General features: G+C 36.8%; 2 protein-coding genes across 3 annotated transcripts; one reads left to right on the plus strand and one right to left on the minus strand.

Annotated features, from left to right (window-relative positions):
* Positions 1 to 959: 959 nt before the first annotated feature.
* LOC135645446 (two-component response regulator ORR2-like) lies at positions 960 to 4,140 on the plus strand. Its single transcript, XM_065163823.1, has 5 exons — positions 960 to 1,236; positions 2,492 to 2,571; positions 2,874 to 2,951; positions 3,081 to 3,151; positions 3,681 to 4,140. Exons 1-5 carry the CDS (start codon positions 1,101 to 1,103, stop codon positions 3,874 to 3,876), a joined length of 561 nt encoding a protein of 186 aa, XP_065019895.1. The 5' UTR covers positions 960 to 1,100; the 3' UTR covers positions 3,877 to 4,140.
* Positions 4,141 to 4,775: 635 nt separating this feature from the next.
* LOC135645445 (uncharacterized) lies at positions 4,776 to 18,421 on the minus strand. 2 transcript variants are annotated; one of them, XM_065163822.1, is made up of 12 exons: positions 18,299 to 18,421; positions 17,809 to 17,955; positions 17,531 to 17,713; positions 16,034 to 16,116; positions 15,706 to 15,904; positions 14,902 to 15,023; positions 13,587 to 13,653; positions 10,682 to 10,732; positions 10,360 to 10,412; positions 9,564 to 9,774; positions 6,524 to 6,654; positions 4,776 to 5,114 (listed from the first exon to the last, which is right to left on the minus strand). In XM_065163822.1, the coding sequence occupies exons 1-11, from the start codon at positions 18,368 to 18,370 to the stop codon at positions 6,553 to 6,555; spliced, it is 1,290 nt and encodes a 429-aa protein (XP_065019894.1). In that variant the 5' UTR covers positions 18,371 to 18,421; the 3' UTR covers positions 4,776 to 5,114; positions 6,524 to 6,552. The 2 variants fall into 2 exon arrangements, with proteins under 2 accessions (XP_065019894.1, XP_065019893.1); XM_065163821.1 differs by having other exon boundaries at positions 6,524 to 6,694.
* Between the last annotated feature and the right edge of the window lie 202 nt (positions 18,422 to 18,623).

Here is an 18,623-nt window from a genome sequence, read left to right on the forward strand (position 1 = left end):
TGATAAGATTGTCTTAGGAGGGGGAGGCAGTAGGTTTGAGAAGTAATTCATATATCTGCATAAAATATATGTTCTCTGGCCTCCCATGGAAGAGGGCAGAGAAGACCAGAGGCAGGAGAGAGAGAGAGAGAGAGAGGATAGGTGGGGCCACTGGTGGGTCCACCATAGATTTGGGGGATCTCATGCAATTGAAAACTTCAAGATGGTAGGGTCCACATGTAGAATGTTGACACAACAATGATGTCAAGGCAGAGCTAAATCAACAAAAAGGATAGTGTTAACACAACCTAATATATGCTGGTGATGAACACTGAGCAGATGGTCAATCATGTGTTGCATAGAAATCATCAGCAGGAAGGATTGGTTTGACCCAGAAAAGCAAAAAAAAAACTGTGGGCTGACAATACCAACTTGAGTCAAATTAAATGGTGAGAGATTCAATGTTGTGTGGACTTCAATGATTAAACAAACATTAAACATGCAAAGTGTCGCAAACATTATCATCGGGTGCTCTACCTTTTGAATGACATGCCTCTCTTAGTTCTCTCTCTATAGGGATTGTTTCTGGCAGTTGTAGTCTGTGAAGCTTACATGCAGCTGAATCATGGCGTCCGGATGGCACTGTAACATCACCACATCACCTGACACTCTTTGTGTTCCTAATCACAATGCACAGATCGACAAGGGAGGAGAAGACCGATGGGTTTTGCGGTACGAAGGCATGGCGGAGGAGGAGGCTGTTGGTTGAAGGCGAGCGTGGGGTGGAGGAGGGTTTTAAGGTCGATGTCTTCGAATCCCATGGCCGGATAGATTCCCCGACAACCAAATCTTGGGGAAAGTATTCCGTTCCCTCCTGTCGGGCCCCACACCACACAACACGCGCGGGGGTCCCACCATCTCCGCCACTCCTCCCATTTCCTTTTTCTTCTCCTTTACAAGAGCTTGATCCCGCTCCTCCTCCTCCTCCTCCTCCTCCGTCTCGGATTCTCCTCTTGCTCTCTCCTGTCCACGGCTGTTGCAACATGAGGCTATCGAGTTGGAGTCTGCAGTAGTAACTTGTAGGTGGGTGGTTGTGGTGGTGGAGGAGGAGGAGATTAGCCATGGAGGAGGGGGAGGGGAGCAATGGCGGCGTGTTCGAAGGAGGGTTGGAGGTGAGGGTGTTGGTGGTGGATGACTCCCCGGTGGAAAGAAGGATGGTGGAAGGCTTGCTCAAGAAGAGTGGAGCCATGTTTCAAGGTGAGATTAGTGAGCTTTTCTCTTTACATAGATATAATGGAAATTATGTTAGCCTTTTGATCTTCTTGTTTGGGATATTTGTGGTATCTTCATTTGGATGCTCTCTGATATGATCAATTGAAGCATTTCAATCCCACTGTCTAAGATAATTCTGATTTTTCAACATGGAAGCTTGTTTTGTTAAATGTCTTTTAGATTTTAAGCCTTCTTTTTGAGTTAAGATGAAAAATAGATCACTCTTCTGCAGATGATATAATGGTCTACTTTACTTGTCTTCATTTCATTACAATTTGCAATGCTTTATTTGGTTGAGTTATAATTTTTTATGTACATTTAGTTATAAAATGTTATTAGCATCATATTCTTTTTTTATGATGCAGACTATATAATGCAGTGGTTATGAAACTGTAATGACTCAAGTCATTTGGACTTTTCGAGTGTTTCGCCGCCACCCTCTTCATCAACGTGCTTTGGGTTGTCATGATGCTATATAATTCCCCTAAGTTCTAAGTTCTTCGGTGCTGCTCTCTCTTCTTTGTAACCTCAGTCTCGAAAGTTAAATGTCTGAATTATATCGTCGGTGATGATGTTCTTAGTATCATCGGTGATGTGTTGACTGCGATTTTTGTGCATTAACTTTCAAGGTATAAATTGGGCACTGATCAGACACCTAAATTGTCTGCCTCTCCTTCGTTTAGAATTTAGTTTTAGAGATGCATCCTTCCGTCGATTAAATTTCTATTGGGTTTCTTCCATATATAACCATTATAGATATGCAAATTTGCTGTTGAGATTTAGATTTCAGTAGGTTTTGTAATGCATATTCTTTTTCTTCGATACTTGGAATCGGTGGATATTAAATAAGCTAAATTTTCTAGGGACTCGACGATGATCCAACTTTTCATATGCATGATGCGAAATTTTGCAGAGCACATTTGTGAGATTTTAGCGATCGAGATCCAATTTGAAAGCTCAAAGCTTCTACTTTTGCTTTAGCTAGCAACAAATATGTTCCTCGACTCTTTCATTGGCCCAGTAGTTGGACTACCGAAAGTTTTGAGTTTTAGGAAGCAATCCGTAATCATTAACCAGCAAAAGTTTAGATTTCTGAGACTGATCATTTTGTCGAGTCCACACTGACGTATCAGCAACCACCTTTCCCTTGTTACTCTTATTAATTCTAATTGGGATTTCATTATTAATTATTTGAATAACTTTTAAAGCTGAATTGCTCAAACGAGTTATTTTTGTTCAGTTATAGCTGTTGATAGCGGAAAGAGAGCAATGGAAGTTCTTGGATTAACTGACGACAAAGCTGAACATCCTACCGTCGATGTAAGGCAGATTTTGAGAATATGTGGCTTTTATAATTGTTACTGTTACTTTCTTTTGGTAGGCAACATTTGTTAGGAACTTTTTTTTTTTCGGTCGAATAAAAGCAATTGACAATCTTGAGGAAAGATTATTGTGGTCCAACTTTCCAATAACCATTGTTGCATTCAGCTTTATACTTTCTAATCCGCATTCCGTTCTCATCAATTTTATTTTAAAATCGAGCCAACTGTCGTTCAATCTTTCGGTTTTATTAATTCACTGAAATAATGCACCTTGATAAGGTTTATTTATACATGATGTAGGACCAGAAGGTAGACATAATCCTCACCGACTACTCCATGCCAGAAATGACTGGATATGACCTGCTGAAGACTGTCAAGGTATCATGGTTTTGGGAAACATTTTTTACGCTATGCTTCATATTCCTATTAATCATAGTTATTGCTATTTTCTCTAATATCCGATGCATTGTGATATTATTAAAACAATATCTTGTCTTGTGATCTTAGGAGCAGAGCTGCCGAAAACCTATTCCTGTAATCATAATGTCTTCCGAAAATGAGCCACAGAGAATCAGCAGGTTTGTAGCTTCCTCATATAGTTTTCATTTCCTTCATCGAATACGATGCTTGTAAGGGATGATACTTTTCAGACATACATCAACTAAGTAAATTTTAACTAAGATAAGCTTCGATATTTTATGTTCTATGCATGAACATGGATGGATGCATATGTGTTACGACGTGGATATGTTACGAGTAGCCGAACAAACATTTTTTATGGATATCTCGCAACAGTTAAATACCAGAAATTTGCTATCTGGAAAGAATTTGGGTTGATTGTTTTTAAGTTTTTCTTCCTCATGATTGCAAAACCGGCTTTTCATGCCAAGATTGGTCTTGGATATCCATCATTTCATAAAATCATGACGATACAAGGTAGCATCCAGCAACATATATCTGACTTATCATGGAACACCATTTCTTAATCCCATCCATGACTTCTGAAACTGCTTTGCCTGTTGAATTGTCCTACAAAACTAGCTTCAGGGTGTTTGTTCTTGAACTATAGCTGACAAGGCTAAGTGATATGTGTTCATCTCCCGGTAGGTGCCGAGCTATTGGAGCGGAGGACTTCATCCTTAAGCCTCTTCAGACGAACGATGTGCTGAGATTGAGGAGCTACGCTCGACCAACAGAATTATCACCCAGAACAGGCACCAAGAGGAAAATGACACTAGAACTGATGGCTGAGAACAGCAGCTCGGACAGAAGACCACGCCTCACCGGGCTGGCGGTGTCATGATAACTATCATGATAACGATCGTCCGTCCATCGATCAATCTCAGTTTCACAACACGGTTAAAAAAGCACCAACACAAAGGCCCTCTCTGATATTGTAACTAAAGTTTAGTGCTTACTATCTATCTATCCCACTTCTTGGTGTGTCCATCATAGTGAGTTTGCTTGGGTGATGTGAGTGAATATGTCATCTATAGACTTAAAAGTTGTTCTTCTGAATCCCTGTGAATGTTCCAAATTATATTCAATGAAAGCTCTACTGCATCAATCAGTAAGCCTCATCCTGTAGCAGTCTCAATCTTCTCTTTGTGATCATGTAGGAAAGCTTTATATTGGTGTTTGCTTAAGCATGCATTTCATCCTCCATTACAAGTGTGTAGCACCAAATCCAATGCCTAATTGGTGGGTATGAATAGCGATCTTTACAGTGTATTGTGAATATTATTTCAAATTGGTATACAGTACCAAAATTCGGTACCGCCCGGTACGGGCGGTATGTATCGGTCCGATGGCATACCGATACGTGGACCGCAATACTACAGTGCTACAGTATGAAAAAAAAAATATAATTATTAGTGTATCGCTCGATACATCGGTACCATATCGTACCGAATCAATCTCAAAACATCAATACGGTACGATATTACATACCTTACTTTCAATAATATTCAAAATGGTGGGAACAGCCCTTTCATTTGTCATCATTCAAAAAGAAAAAAAAAAAAAGAAAGAAGAAAAAAACCAACATGAATAAAGATGCTGCTAGTCATTATGGGCTTTCATAGTTCACAAGTAGAGGTGTAAGCCAGTAGTGTCCAGCAAGCCTAGACTTGGCTGGTTCAGTGACCAGTTCAGTTCTCATAACTATGCCTTCCAATAATTAGTAAACAACCACAAACTAACTTCTATTAAAGAGCAGTGTGACTATTTTATTATATAAATCTTATCAAAGGAATCATCCAAGTTATTCTCCTTGACAAATAAAATACAAAAGTAGGACTTTGCACACAGCTACAGGGAATCTTCTTTTTGGAATAACCAGGTTGGCCTTCTTCCCAATTCTTCTTTATATTATAAAGAAACCTGAACCATTTGGTTGATTCTAGAGGAATAAGTATATACATATCATCACAGTGAGTCAATTTGTTCGTCGCTGATTTCTAAAGATTAAGATACAGTTATTTATATGATTCCTTCTTTGAAGGGCCCAGATTCATGAAGCAACTGCATGACATGCTTAACCTGCCAACAAAACAGTTAAATGATCAGAAAGAAAGAAAAAGAAATAAGCATCAAAACATACTTCTGCCGGAAAAGGTTTCCAGGTTTGAAAGGTGAAGCATCTATAAAATCTAAAGTTTTCACTACCCATGTTAAAACTTGATAATATAGTCCTCAGCAAGAGTTGCATTCCAACATATACACTCTTTTTAGGGTGCAATTCCTTGCAATCTTGAGCAAATATCCTATCGAAAAGGTTAAGATTCTGACCCTACAAATTGAGACGGCCCCTAAATTGAAGAACATTGAATATGATCTACAAGTGCACCAGAATTGAAGATCAGGAATCATGATACACAATATTTAAAAGTCAATTAAGTGGTCATATATATTAATGATTTTTCATCTAAAAGTAAAAAAGAACAGTTTTAACAACATAAAACATGTTTTAGTTTGATTAAAAGTCTTAAAGTATCAAAATATGCTGAATTTTAGCATGCATGTATCTACTGATGTTTGAGACTGGACCAGTGGCTCAGATATCAAATGAAATGATCATAGTTTAGTGTATCAATGATTTTAGAAAAATCTATCAGTGACTTATGAACATGCAATAGGTCCTTAATTTACATGGTTTCTGTTTCTTGGGATTTTTTATGTCATAGATCATAATCAAGGGGTAGAAATTCAATTTAAGCCCTAATTTTGATCTTCAACTGAAGAATAGAAGCCTTGATCATTGTTTGCAAAGAAACTTGATGTGCAGATTCAAAATATGGTTGCATAAACCACAATCGAGGAGTCTCAAATGGTCCAACAAGGAAATCATGCAATGTTTCATGCTGCAATGACTCGAGAGTAGGACAGTTTGCCTACTAAGCCTACTAATGAATGTTATTACGACTCTGGGGAGGCTTAAACATGATATGCAAGTTAAATTCTGTGACTTTACATCTATAATCTGCATGAGAATAACATATTGCATTGAATAGTTGCTTTCAGACTGCTTAACAATCTTTAGCAGATGTAACTAGTCCAAGGTTAGATCAACACTCTGATGAGCTTGAGTTCACATAAACAATAACCAATTCACTTGTCTGCACATCAAGAAAGCTTCAACTGAAAACAAATTCAGTCAGAAGTTGAGATTAAATTGTTTGGAATAAATGGTTCAAAATGATCAAATTAGTCTAGGTTAGACCAAATCAATGTGTATCATTCCACTGACAACTCAATGCACGTATTATGTGCTAATCAAGAAAAGATAAAACATACCATTGACATGAACAATAGAAATATTATCAAGACTATCAGTAGCTCATGATTAGCAAAAATGATGACATGTAATTTCTTAAGTAAGATCCTCACAAGTCACAAGTATATTATCTAAAATATTCAGTAAACTCAAAAGTGGTAGGAGAACATCATACCTGCTCAGTTTCATACACAAGAAAATTGTCTATAACTTTTCTGAAATCATCATCCAGAATGTAGTGGCAGCTGAATGTTGTGACAGGAAGATAACCACGCTGAATCTTATGCTCTCCTTGAGCTCCAGCCTCTACCTTGGTCAAATTCAAGTCAATGGCAGCTTCAATTGCCTAGAAGATGATTCAGCTTGTGTTAAAGTATATATGCAGCAAAGATAAACATTAGTAATCTTCTGATTATCTCCTATGCGATCATCATCTCATTCTCCCCTAGAATATTGAATTCGATTCTATTAGTGTTAGTGCAGACTTGGATTAATCCAGTAGTATACTCCTTGATTCTGATATGGAAAATTTAGTTTCCAACATTAATCCATGTCTTTAGTTGTTCTCGCTGGAGACTTTATGAAAAGTCAATCAAGCTAACCAGATCATTGATAACACTAAAGATTCCCTCATTCCAGCTTCCACCTTTAGTAAGTTTTCCTTATATCAAACAGGACTTTTTGTTACACCAAATTACCAAGAATGAGGGGTCTTGGGTTTACAGAAAGTATGGGACAATATTAGCAGTTCAGCACAATATTTGTATCAAGTTTCTTGGTGAAGTACCAGCTAGGAAAGAGATGTTTCAAGCAAGGATTGTAATTTCGTATTGTACCAGAGTATCAAGCTTAGCTCGGTACGGTATGGTACAGCATACCGAGCGGTACATTTCATTGTACCATTCGGTATATATATATATATATATATATATATATATATATATATAAAGTAAAAAAAATGACATCACCTCGATACTCCCCGTGCTCGGTTTCTGCCCGCGTGGGGAGAAGAAACCAAGGTTTCCTTCTCCCCATGCAAAAAAGGGCGACGAGGCGACGAGGCGACGTTGTCACCTCGTTACTTCTCCCCACGACGTCGTCGAAGCTTCTTCCCTCCCCGCGCGAATGAGAAGTCGCCGACAAGGAGGAGGCAACATCATCTGCGACGTCTAGCGAGGGAGGGCGGTGACGGATCGAGATCGTCGAGGGAAAGCGGCGCCGAATCTCCAGGTTTCCCTTTTCTTCTCCCTCAGCTAATACCACCCAGTAGCGGGCGACGACGGTCAAAATCGACCATCACCGATCGATTTAATGTGGTAACGGAGCGAAAACAACTCCAATCGACGGTACCACCCAACGGACCGGTACGTACCGCCCAATACAGGCGATATTATTCGACATTAAAAACCTTGATTTCAAGGCACAAAAGAAGAATGGATGTCATATTAACACCATTTTAATAAAAGTACAGTCATTTGTGCCTTTAGAGGTTGAATAAAGAGCTAGTACAAAATCAAAAAGAGGGTAAAAATTCTTTTTAAGACATTGATAAGCAGATCATCTCATCTTAATTCATTATAATTTTATTAAGTAAAGAAAAAAGAATGAACCAAAAGAAAACAAATTTGCACCAAGGTGAATATTATTTAAAATCATTTTCACCATAAAACAAAATTCAACATGATTTTTGGTTTCCTTCAAAGGTATGTTTATCTTCCACTCTGTAGAACCCTTGATGGAAAAGTTGAATACTTCCTCAACATCCGTTATGATTCCCTAGAAGAGACATTTATTTCTGGAACTCCATATCTCCTACGGTAAAGAATCATCCCAAGTATATATCCAGCAAGCTGCAATCTAGCACTCTTTCCAGACTTACCAATCTCTCCTGTAAGTTCTGAGGTAGAGATTTGATTAAAAAAACTAACATGTTCTCAAGTATTGTTCAGCATCCCTGCCACTTAGTAAAACTATTTCACCAAGCCAAGTACACTAGTCACATTCAGCATTGCAAAATCTTTCTTGGCTATGAATAGGTGAAAGCAAGGTTCGTAATTTTGTACCATACCGGAGCATCGAGATCAGCTCGGTATGGTATGGTACGAGTATACCGAACAGTACTTTTGGTGTACCACTCGGTGTGTATATATATATATACATATATATATATATACATATATAAAGATGACGTCGCCTCGTTTTTCTACCCGCGTGGGGAGAAGAAATCGAGGTTTCCTTCTCTCCGTGCAAAAAGGGTAACGAGGCGACGTCGCCTCGTTTCTTCTACCTGCGTGGGGAGAAGAAAGGTCGCCTCGACAATGCTCGGCTTTCTTCTCCCCGCGCAAAAAAGGGTGACGAGGTGATGTCGCCTCGTTTCTTCTTCCCACGTGAGGAGAAGAAATGTCACCTCAATGACACCCGATTTCTTCTCCTCACGACGTCGCCGAGGCTTCTTCTCCCTGCGCGAATGAGGAGAAGTCACCGACGACGCCGAGGCCTCGTCGCCTCAGACGAGGAGGCGACATCTCATTTGCAGCATCCAGGGAGGGCGACGACGGATCGGGATCGTCGAGGGAGAGCAGCGTCGGATCTCCAAGTTCTCGCTGTTCTTCTCCCTCTTCTTTCTGCTCCCTTGGCTAATACCACCCGGTAACGGGCAGCGACGATCGAAATCGACCGTTACCGACCGATTTCGGGTGGTAATGGCGCGAAAACAGTCTCAATCGATGGTACCGCCCGATTACGAGCAGTTCACGTATCGGTCTATTGGCGGACCGGTACGTACCACTCGATACAAACGGTATTATTCGAAATTAAAATCCTTGTGTGAAACTTGAAAGTATATTTTTCACTCAAGTACAAGTGACAAATGGATTTTGCTCTATTTGATGCTAGTCACTATCATAGATATGGCTGTCAATGAATTATTATCAATCTAGTTAGAACCAGAAATGGGACAAGATCAGTCTGATGACCCAGAAAGAAATGATACAATCCAATTAAAGTATAACTAGATCAATCAAAGATTAGCGGTTATCCCAGTCTGTTTCTTTGTTTGTCTTAGATGAAAATTAAATCAAACCAAAATTTAAAACTTGATCAAAACATCAAAATTTTGCCACGCCATAGAATTTGACATTTATAACTTAATTCCATCAAATGAAGTGATTAGATAAGAGTGGTCTTTCTAGTTTTAGGTGTAATAAGACATTTACCTGGTAGTAGCAGGCCTCAAAATGCAAATTTGGAAAATAAACATGTGGTAGACAACCCCATAAGCGACCAAACAATGTATCACCACCAATAAGGTTAAGAGCCCCAGCAACAAGTTCACCCTCATCTTCAGCAGCAATTAACAGTATATGATCACCCATCTTTGATCCCAGGATGTGAAAGAAGTCCCTTGTGAGATAAGCACTACCCCATCTACAAAATAAGTGATTTGTCAAAATAGGTCTAAAAGAAACCATAGTAGTAAAAGATCAGTATTTACAGATGCAAGTGTGTTCATCACTTCATTGCAAGTAGAAACTGTTTTTTGGAGAGACAAAATAATAAGAAACTTGCAACAATAAAATGCTACAATCATAAACAGCTTTATGGAAATAAGGCTAAATTAAAAATGCTATTATAACAACTACAATTGCAGCAACATTGCTACAAGAAAACATGGCATCTTATTGGTTCAATTACACAAGCAATTACAAAAAAGCAGATGGGAACCAAGTGCCAGAGATGGAACATCTAATGTGAATTTCTGCAAAAGCCATCTGGATTCAAACTTTACACCAGTAATCTAAGATCAGGATGCCCATCCCGTCAATTAAGCACCACTCTTGCAAGTCAAGAAACAGCATCTTATCAGACCAAATCTTATCTATCAATTCAATACCAACATAAGGTCACAACATATAGATCACAAATACCTAGAAGGTAAACATCCAATGCCTAAAATAATAAAAATTGCACAACAAAATACTAAAAAAAATTGGAGGTTAGCAATGACCAAACTTATTATCAGTTGTGTTCCTGTAGAACTTATAGAAAGAGTCCCAATGCTTGGCCTGCAATAATATATCAAGCTAACTGTTAGTAAGAACTTGAGGCATGGGAGTTCCAGTCAATGTAAAACAAAAGACGAATTCACTTATCTAAACCATGCCTAAGATGGCCCTATGTTAGCAATACATCATTAAATTATTGCAATTAAAAATTTTAAAATATCCAGAAGCATATGCAGTTGGCAGGTATATGATGTAAAGAATATATCTTCAAACAACCATATGAATTGTATTGATCTTAAGAAACGCATTATGTGAAACAAAATACTGACCTTTATCTCATCCCCAAAAAGACGCTTCATCTTCAAATTGTGTGTAAGGACCTGCATGAGAAATTTCACACAGATTACAAGCCATGCATGCAAACAGGTAATGATTTATCACTCTAGATTGGGTTTCAAAGATATCATAGTTCAAGTGGATGTTAACATATAATTGGTGGGATCAATGGCATTAAGAGAGGAGGGGGATGAACTACTGCAAGTTCAATTTAGAACTTGTGCAAGCTAATTTAAGCTTGAACTCATGAAATAAAACACACAAGAAATAACAAGGGAAACAAAACTTTTCATATTGATTCGGCTCACTATCTACTCCCACTCCCAGTTCCCCCTCTCCTGACGTCATTTTCACCAAGTTCAAACACCCATTTTACAGCTTCCTCCTTTGTATAGTTTTGATGTTATCTTTACACTTGGGATTCACTCTCCTTTTACTAAGACTTCAGTAGATCACCCTTTCACCCTTTTAAAGTAGCACCTTCTCACCTACACAGCAAGGACAACAACAAAGTCGTGAAGTCCTAACTATTTGGAGTCAAATACATAAATCTATTTGGAGTCGACTACATAAATCTAGTTATTAGACACATAGCAGCTTCTTGGTAGTGGTACAACCAGACAATGCCATCGCTAGATGCCCATTGAAGGTCGGAGATGCCACCATTGGATAAGATAGTTACCCCCTTTTAATAAGAGACACCACCAAACAAGGTGAGGCTAACGTTAGGTACCATCACTTACAATGTGTCAGCTCTATCTAGCTATCTTTGATGAACGATCGAGCGATTGAATTTATGAATTTGCATGTTAACATGCATCATTCTGCACATCAAAGTCAATAAATCCATGTCTCTAAGGGTGCATTTGGGGACACATTTGAAATGTGCAATGAGGGTTTCATAAGTTTTTTTCAAATTGCATTTGGCCTAGATACTACAATGAAAATGCTCAAATGCACATTTCAGTATTTGCGGGATGCTAATGTAATTTTTTAAATTCTCAAAGTACCCTATGACATTATTTAAAATCACAAAATTGTCAATATAATTTAATAAGAAACTATCATGATTTATATCTTCTATAAGGTGAAATTTTATTTATTTATTTTAAAAGTTATTTTATATTTATTTATATGATTATAGTTTTTATTTATTATATATCTAGGTCATACGAAACTTTCTGTAAGATTGCATATGTACATTCATTTATTTTATTTATTTATTTAAATATTAATTTAAATAAAAAATATGTATTCTTTTTTGAATAAATATTTAAAATTTTAGAAGGATAAATTTGTCACATAATATTCAATGGACTTTTGAAATACAATTTTGCCAAACAAGACTCACTTCAATGCACATTGAGATGCAGTTTTCATCTATTTTTTACCAAACACTCAAAATATTCTACAACCGCACATTCACTTAATCTCCCTTCTCCAAATACACATTAAAAATGCAAATGCGTTCCCAAACGCAACCTAAATCTTCAGATGAGTAAAAAAAAACTTTGCTGACTTTTTGTTTGCAAGCAACTTGAATAAAAAGATTAATTCGTTTAATCCATCAACTATGTTTCTTCATCAAAACAAAGGAGCCAACAATAGTTGGTTAAAGCTTCAATATAACAGGAATATAGATCAATCATTTTTTACATAATTATTGGTAGAGACAGACATGTATCATTTGGCGATCCACTTGACATTAAAATGAATGCTATCTAGTAAAGGATCCTAATATGTAATCGGCTAAGGCCTCTAACTAATTGGAACATGGGTAAAATAATTGTATAAAAGTTACTGGAAAAGAATCATATACAAGAATTATTTGGATAACACAATGCTGCATGATTCTTTTGTTAATCCTGATACTGATGAATGGTTAACATGTAAAGGAAGCAGACGAAAGTTTACAAAAAATATTGTCCTAAAGATAGTATGGCTCACCATGTTGGTTATTTCATATCTCTCACCTGTCTTCATTTCTGTAGTTTTCCATCAAAATATGAGATTTTTCATTTGGCTTTGGTCTGTTTAATTAACTGCACTAAGCATTAACTCCTCATTATAATTCTTTCTCCAGTCATCTCAATGTACAGTATTTGTATCCTAATTAAGATCCTTTTTCTCCCTCGATACAGCTTCAGTATTTCTCCTCCCTATCTTGCAAAAACTTCAAACTTGAACTGAATTGCTTTTGACAAGTCTACTACATTATATAAGCTGGACCTACACAAACATCCGAAAACAACCTGCATTCATTTAGTGAAGTACCTCTGACTTTGCCAAATGTACGTCTTGTATTTCTGTCTTCTAAGGAAATGATTGTTATCAATCCTCATTTGGATGACTTGAAAATGCTCATATTATTGACACAATGAAAGGTAGAGGAAAACCTATAAGACTTTAGTAGAAACAATATAAGGATTTGATGGTTGCCTAACTTGATTAGTAATATTGCCCTCAAAATATCTCACTAGCAGAAAAGGATCCATGTGGACATGTTAAGCCCCTACATCAAGTTACATATTATATCAGACTTCAACTGTATATCTATTGTATGAAAAACAAGTTGAAAACCCCACTTGACCAAAATTCACACCAAAGTATTTAATAAACTGCACAAATTTGCTGCAAAAACACCACAGGCTAAACTTGGCAACAATGCAGACAAAATATAGATGATGCAGAATAAAGGCAAGCATACCATTTGTATTACTGAACCAATCACAAAAATTAAATAAGACCATTAACATGACAAATGAATAGATTTTCCAATATACAGATGCAGAACTAGTGTAATTACTTTTCAATTCTTAAACACTGATTGTTATGTCTACAAGACAACTGAAAATTTCAACCCATGAAATATTAAAGAGACAAAGGTAACGAGATTACCTTTTTCCGCTCTTGTCGGATATTTTTTCGTTTGCTTTGCTTCATATCCATCAAGAAGTCATCAAAACTGTTGAGGGCAAACACATTCAATGAAGATTGTTACAGAGTTGCAAATTGCAAATGATCAATGTTTACATGAAGCATCAGGATATGTCTTGACCAAGGCATCAAATCTTGGTCGAACCAGTAAAGTACATACTGACTATTCATGGTTCAATCATAGATCAATACCAGATCATATTGCTCAGTATCAGTAGGTAATTTCTTTAATTATTTTTCCATGAGACTAAGAAGTATAAATTAATGTATGGTCAGTATACCAGTACCTTACCAATCTGACCAATGCTAAAACTAGTACCCAATCAAGATTCAAATCCTTGGTATCTACAAAACAGGAATTTGACTGATTTTTTTTCCTATATTAACAATAATAAGTAACGGAACTATAACTAATTAGATATTGGAAAGCATATTAACCATCTCTAGAAAAGTACATCAGGAAAGGTAGTGAAATTAACTAAGATTAGAAGTCTAGAAGAATCAAAATCTTTAGGAAAGATGTTCATTTGAGAATTAATACAGTCTAGAAGAATCAAATTCACAAGCTTCAAACTAAGTTTAACATCATTACCTCAACCACCGAAGCATGGATATTCCCCATGCTGAACTAACAAAATGACAATCAATAGATAAGCAAATGATAATTTACAAGTGTTAGGAAGTCTTAAAGCTTATGTTTCATCTAGTAACTGGAAATCCTATATTTCAGTGAACTCATCTTTCCATGTTGGATGCAAATCATGTAAGCTAATATCAGCTGTTTAACCATGATCGAAAACAAACCCATAAGTATGACATGTTGGAATGGTAGTTCAGCAAAGTAAAAGAACCCAAGTATCTTTAAAATTCATATGAAAAAGAAGAAAATAAAGAAGAAATGCAACTGTACAAGACATGCTACTGTCAGATCAAAATGACATGAGTTACATATTCAACATAAACATATACAAATTTCATCAATTCAGCAAAAGAGAACAGACAACATTTGCATTTGGAAAAAAACCTTTAGGGTCATCAGAAAACTACCATTTTCCTGATGCATAATTAGAATCAAGTGGACGAGGTAGAATATCAGGGCCACCAAGTGCAAGGTACATCCTTATCCATATCATGCCAATGCATGCTAAACTTTTCTATTCATTCATACACCACTAGATGAAAGAACAGAAGGAATATGAAGACATAATTTCTATCATTCTAGAAAGAGCAAACAAATTAATAAAGATTTAAATTTAATCATTTTCTTCCCACTCACTTTTTATAATTGCGGTTTTTCCAATGATATTGTATTCCTATCCTTGGCAAAAAGCCACTTTGCTTCAACTTGTGCCATTCATTTTCAGATGGAAAAGTGATATGTAACGATGAGATCCGGAGCTGTAAAAATATTAAACAATAGCATGTGGTTAATGAAGTATCACATGCTTCTGGTATCCCAACTTTTCAACAAAGTAGCTGCCATACCATTGAAAAATACCTACTACATTTTTAACTGAGAACATTCTTATCGATGAAAGCATTCTTAACACTGATCCCAAATTACAGCACAATGACTACAAAGTTTATTTTAGGAGGTGACCAAGTACTAGTTATGTCTTAGGCCTTTAGATAATATTGAACAATCCAATTATCTCTTAAGACTTAGATAATACCAAACAACTCGATTCTCATGTAACATACACCAACAACGCATTTATGAAAACTTTAACAAAAATTAAATAAGTAGTAAACAATAAAGCAAAAAAGTGTATGTTTTTACATGCTAAGTTTTCTACTATCGTTTGATTACTTTGTCTCCACATTCTACTACACCAGAAACCCATTAGCAGAAAAAGAAAAAAGAAAAGAACCAGCACCTTTTAACAAAGGAGAGTGCAAGAGATATAATCGTGAGCAGTGCACATTGATTAGTCTGTGCCATGCTATGCCAAAATTAATAAGCCAGCCTAAAATAAAATTGATATTCAAGAAATCCATGAAAGTGGCTTCATGATTAATAAAAGAATTAACAATTGTACAGCATCTGAAAATAAAAAAATATGTTTAACTTATGAAATACCTTGGTAGTCAAGTCCTTCAGGGCCATGACTAACATGTCAAACACCTGATCTGTATACCAAGTGTTACGAACTAGTATTCTATGACCTGTTACGGGAGTAAAAGGTATACATGATTGCAGCTTTGGATAATATTGAGATCCATATCTGTAGTAAGCATCAGCCCAGGAGTGATCGAACACATACTCTCCATAAGAGTGACTGCAATTTCAAATTACAATAGCTCATCTCAGCCACTGTTAAAGGCAGCTAATGTAGATCAGCGTGCACTAGCTTATATTGTTGATAAATAAAAGCATTAGAGCTTTAAAAGCTTGCGAGATGATAAACCTTTTAAGATAAAGTGGAACAACACCTATTACATTTTTATATTCATCTTGAGCAACAATATGCTGAGGCAACCATCCTGTTTCCTGAAATGGTTTAAGATAAACGATCAATAGAGACCTCGGTCACTCATGCACGCAGCAATCTCAATGTTAAATGCCAAAATTTGACACGGAAAAGAAGAAGATGATCTAAAGTGAATAAGATCATCGGAGGGTACCACTTTCTTAATCTTATGCCAGAGGAGACCAAATATGATACTTTAACAAACTTGCATCAGTACCACAATTGTTTGTCATGTCGTAAAACAATAATGTGCCGACAATGTGTCAACAATGCAACAAGGAAAAAAAAGTCATGGAACTCACAAGGCCTGTTTCTCCAACAAACTTATCTCCATCATTGAACTAAGATGCTCCACTTTGAAATGTTACAACCATGATATAAAATTCTTTAGGTCCCTTTTCTCATTGAGAATCCAATTATAAATAGTAATTTCCAAAAAAAAATCAGGTTCACCAAAAAAAAAAAATCCTAAATGAATATGTCAAAGGGTCCATCAGAATGGCTACAAGTTGCAAGAAACTATAACTAAATTGTGCATCTTGAATGCCATACCGTCCTCACGACCTCCAGAGGACATGAAACATGTCATGAGTCACAGGACACTAACACATGACAGAAAAATATGATGTCAGTAGTTCAAAAGTCAGCAAGAAAACTATCACATTGGTACTAAAGAAATCCGTACAACAACCTGTAAATGTATACCAAGGGGTCGGTTATGAATTGCAAAGTGGAAGAATTATTGACTTCTGCAGGAAGAGCATGCACTACTGGCCTACTTCTCAAGACATTACTTATCCAACCCTGAACCTTGTTACTTGCTATATCTGGTCAGACTCTATGCAGGACTGCTTCTTTGTTTTTTTTACTGAGAACCAATATCCCTGCAGCCTTTTCTAACAGCCTCATTTAAATATAAACAAGGGCTTCTTTTGTTGCTCTGATTTCCATACTTGACAGAAGAAAGTACAAAAATAAGACCACAAAACAGAAAATTCATCAAAAGATAATGTTAATGATCATCTCAGCCTTAGCATTCTAGGATTTTTCAAGCCTAAAATGTATAACAATATAATGTTAGGTCATTATGTAACATTAGGATTTCTGTAATAGCCAAACATGATAATTGCAAATCATCTTCGTGCATTCAAAGCAAGACCAAGACGAAGTTGGCACTACTTTCTTAACATTGAGGACCTTCTTGAGTTATCAATTCTGTGCTGTAAGAAAAATCAAAAAGACATCCTTCACTCTTCATGCATAAATTTGAGAGTTATAAGGAACTCAATTATAGAATTCTAGGATGATTAACACAAAGTTAGCAAGGAATAGACAGAGAGATAAGGCAAGAAGCAGGGGGCATAATTAGCAAGAGTAGTAATCAGAAACAGGGAGAAGATAATCCTAGGATGCTAAAAATGTAAAGGGTTCAACCTTTATAGCAGAACGTGACTCCTCTAAGCTTGAGAGGAAGGCATGACTGATGAAAGGATTAAACTTTTCAGGACTAGTTGCATCAGTGGCACAAGCATCCCAATCATTTGAAGAAATATCTGAAATTGATGAGACAACCGACAAGGATATCTCCCGTGGAGTCTTATCATCCACAGATACACCCTATGGTTGCATAGCTGATTCAACAAAATCAGTGATAGCAAGATAAAATATTAATCCATCCATGCCATGACAAAATGAAGAACATGAAGAAGCACCTCCGATGATGATTTTAACAGTTTGTACGCTCCTAAGGAAGGATTCAATTCGCGTGGCTCCTTAATCCTCCTAGGCCCCCAAAAAAGTGCAGTAACCTTAAATGTAGAAACCATAACTAAAGAACCTTTTCTGCACAATGGATTCCCCTGTAAATGGCCAGAGAAAAGAATTATAAGATCTCGATCAAAGATCACATAAAATTACTAGAAGGAAGAAGCAATCTGCACTACAAAGTTGTTCCAGAGAAAACAGATCAAATACCAAAGATTGAACGATAAAAAGATCAAAGAAATCTTTCGGTAATCAACAGGAAGTTCCACTCTACGACGCTTCTCTGGTCTAAACCGGAAACTTTGTGTCAAGAATGAAGATGGTGCAAAGATTCAGGAAGATTCTCTGATTTAGGGCACAATTCCCTATTGCTTTCACGCATCGAGTCGAATAAAGGGACGAAGCAGAGTTGGCCGAGTCAAGAACTGAAAGGCTTACGGGATGGCGAAGCGGTGATCCAAGGAAAGCAGACGGTCGATGCGGCGCAGAACAGCAGCAGCACGTCGCCATGGCCGGAGGTCCACTCGACGGCGAGGAGTGAGCTCAGAGGATTGGCTGGAGAAATCGGAGTCCATTTAAATTAAAATAAATCTTTTTTTAAAAAAGGAATATTCTAGGGCCACGTGGCATTTCCATGATCACCGGATAAGTCTCGAATCATGGCAATTTTTCTTTTATTTTTTTATTATAGAAAAATAATTATATATATATATATATATACATTAATGCTACTTCAATAATACAACATTTCATAAATTAATAA

The sequence above is a fragment of the Musa acuminata genome, chromosome BXJ3-8 (genome assembly GCF_036884655.1).
Source record: "Musa acuminata AAA Group cultivar baxijiao chromosome BXJ3-8, Cavendish_Baxijiao_AAA, whole genome shotgun sequence".
Lineage (NCBI taxonomy): Eukaryota > Viridiplantae > Streptophyta > Magnoliopsida > Zingiberales > Musaceae > Musa > Musa acuminata.

Excerpts from the sequence above, each read along its gene's own strand:
- LOC135645446 (XM_065163823.1), top strand. The coding sequence starts at position 1,101 with ATGGAGGAGGGGGAGGGGAGCAATGGCGGCGTGTTCGAAGGAGGGTTG. Across the intron at positions 2,572-2,873 it reads CTGAACATCCTACCGTCGAT|GACCAGAAGGTAGACATAAT; the intron begins GTAAGGCAGATT and ends TACATGATGTAG. Across the intron at positions 2,952-3,080 it reads ACCTGCTGAAGACTGTCAAG|GAGCAGAGCTGCCGAAAACC; the intron begins GTATCATGGTTT and ends TTGTGATCTTAG.
- LOC135645445 (XM_065163821.1), bottom strand. The coding sequence starts at position 18,370 with ATGGCGACGTGCTGCTGCTGTTCTGCGCCGCATCGACCGTCTGCTTTC. Across the intron at positions 16,117-17,530 it reads AGTCACGTTCTGCTATAAAG|GAAACAGGATGGTTGCCTCA; the intron begins GTTGAACCCTTT and ends AAACCATTTCAG. Across the intron at positions 6,695-9,563 it reads TTGAGGCCTGCTACTACCAG|GCAATTGAAGCTGCCATTGA; the intron begins GTAAATGTCTTA and ends ATCATCTTCTAG.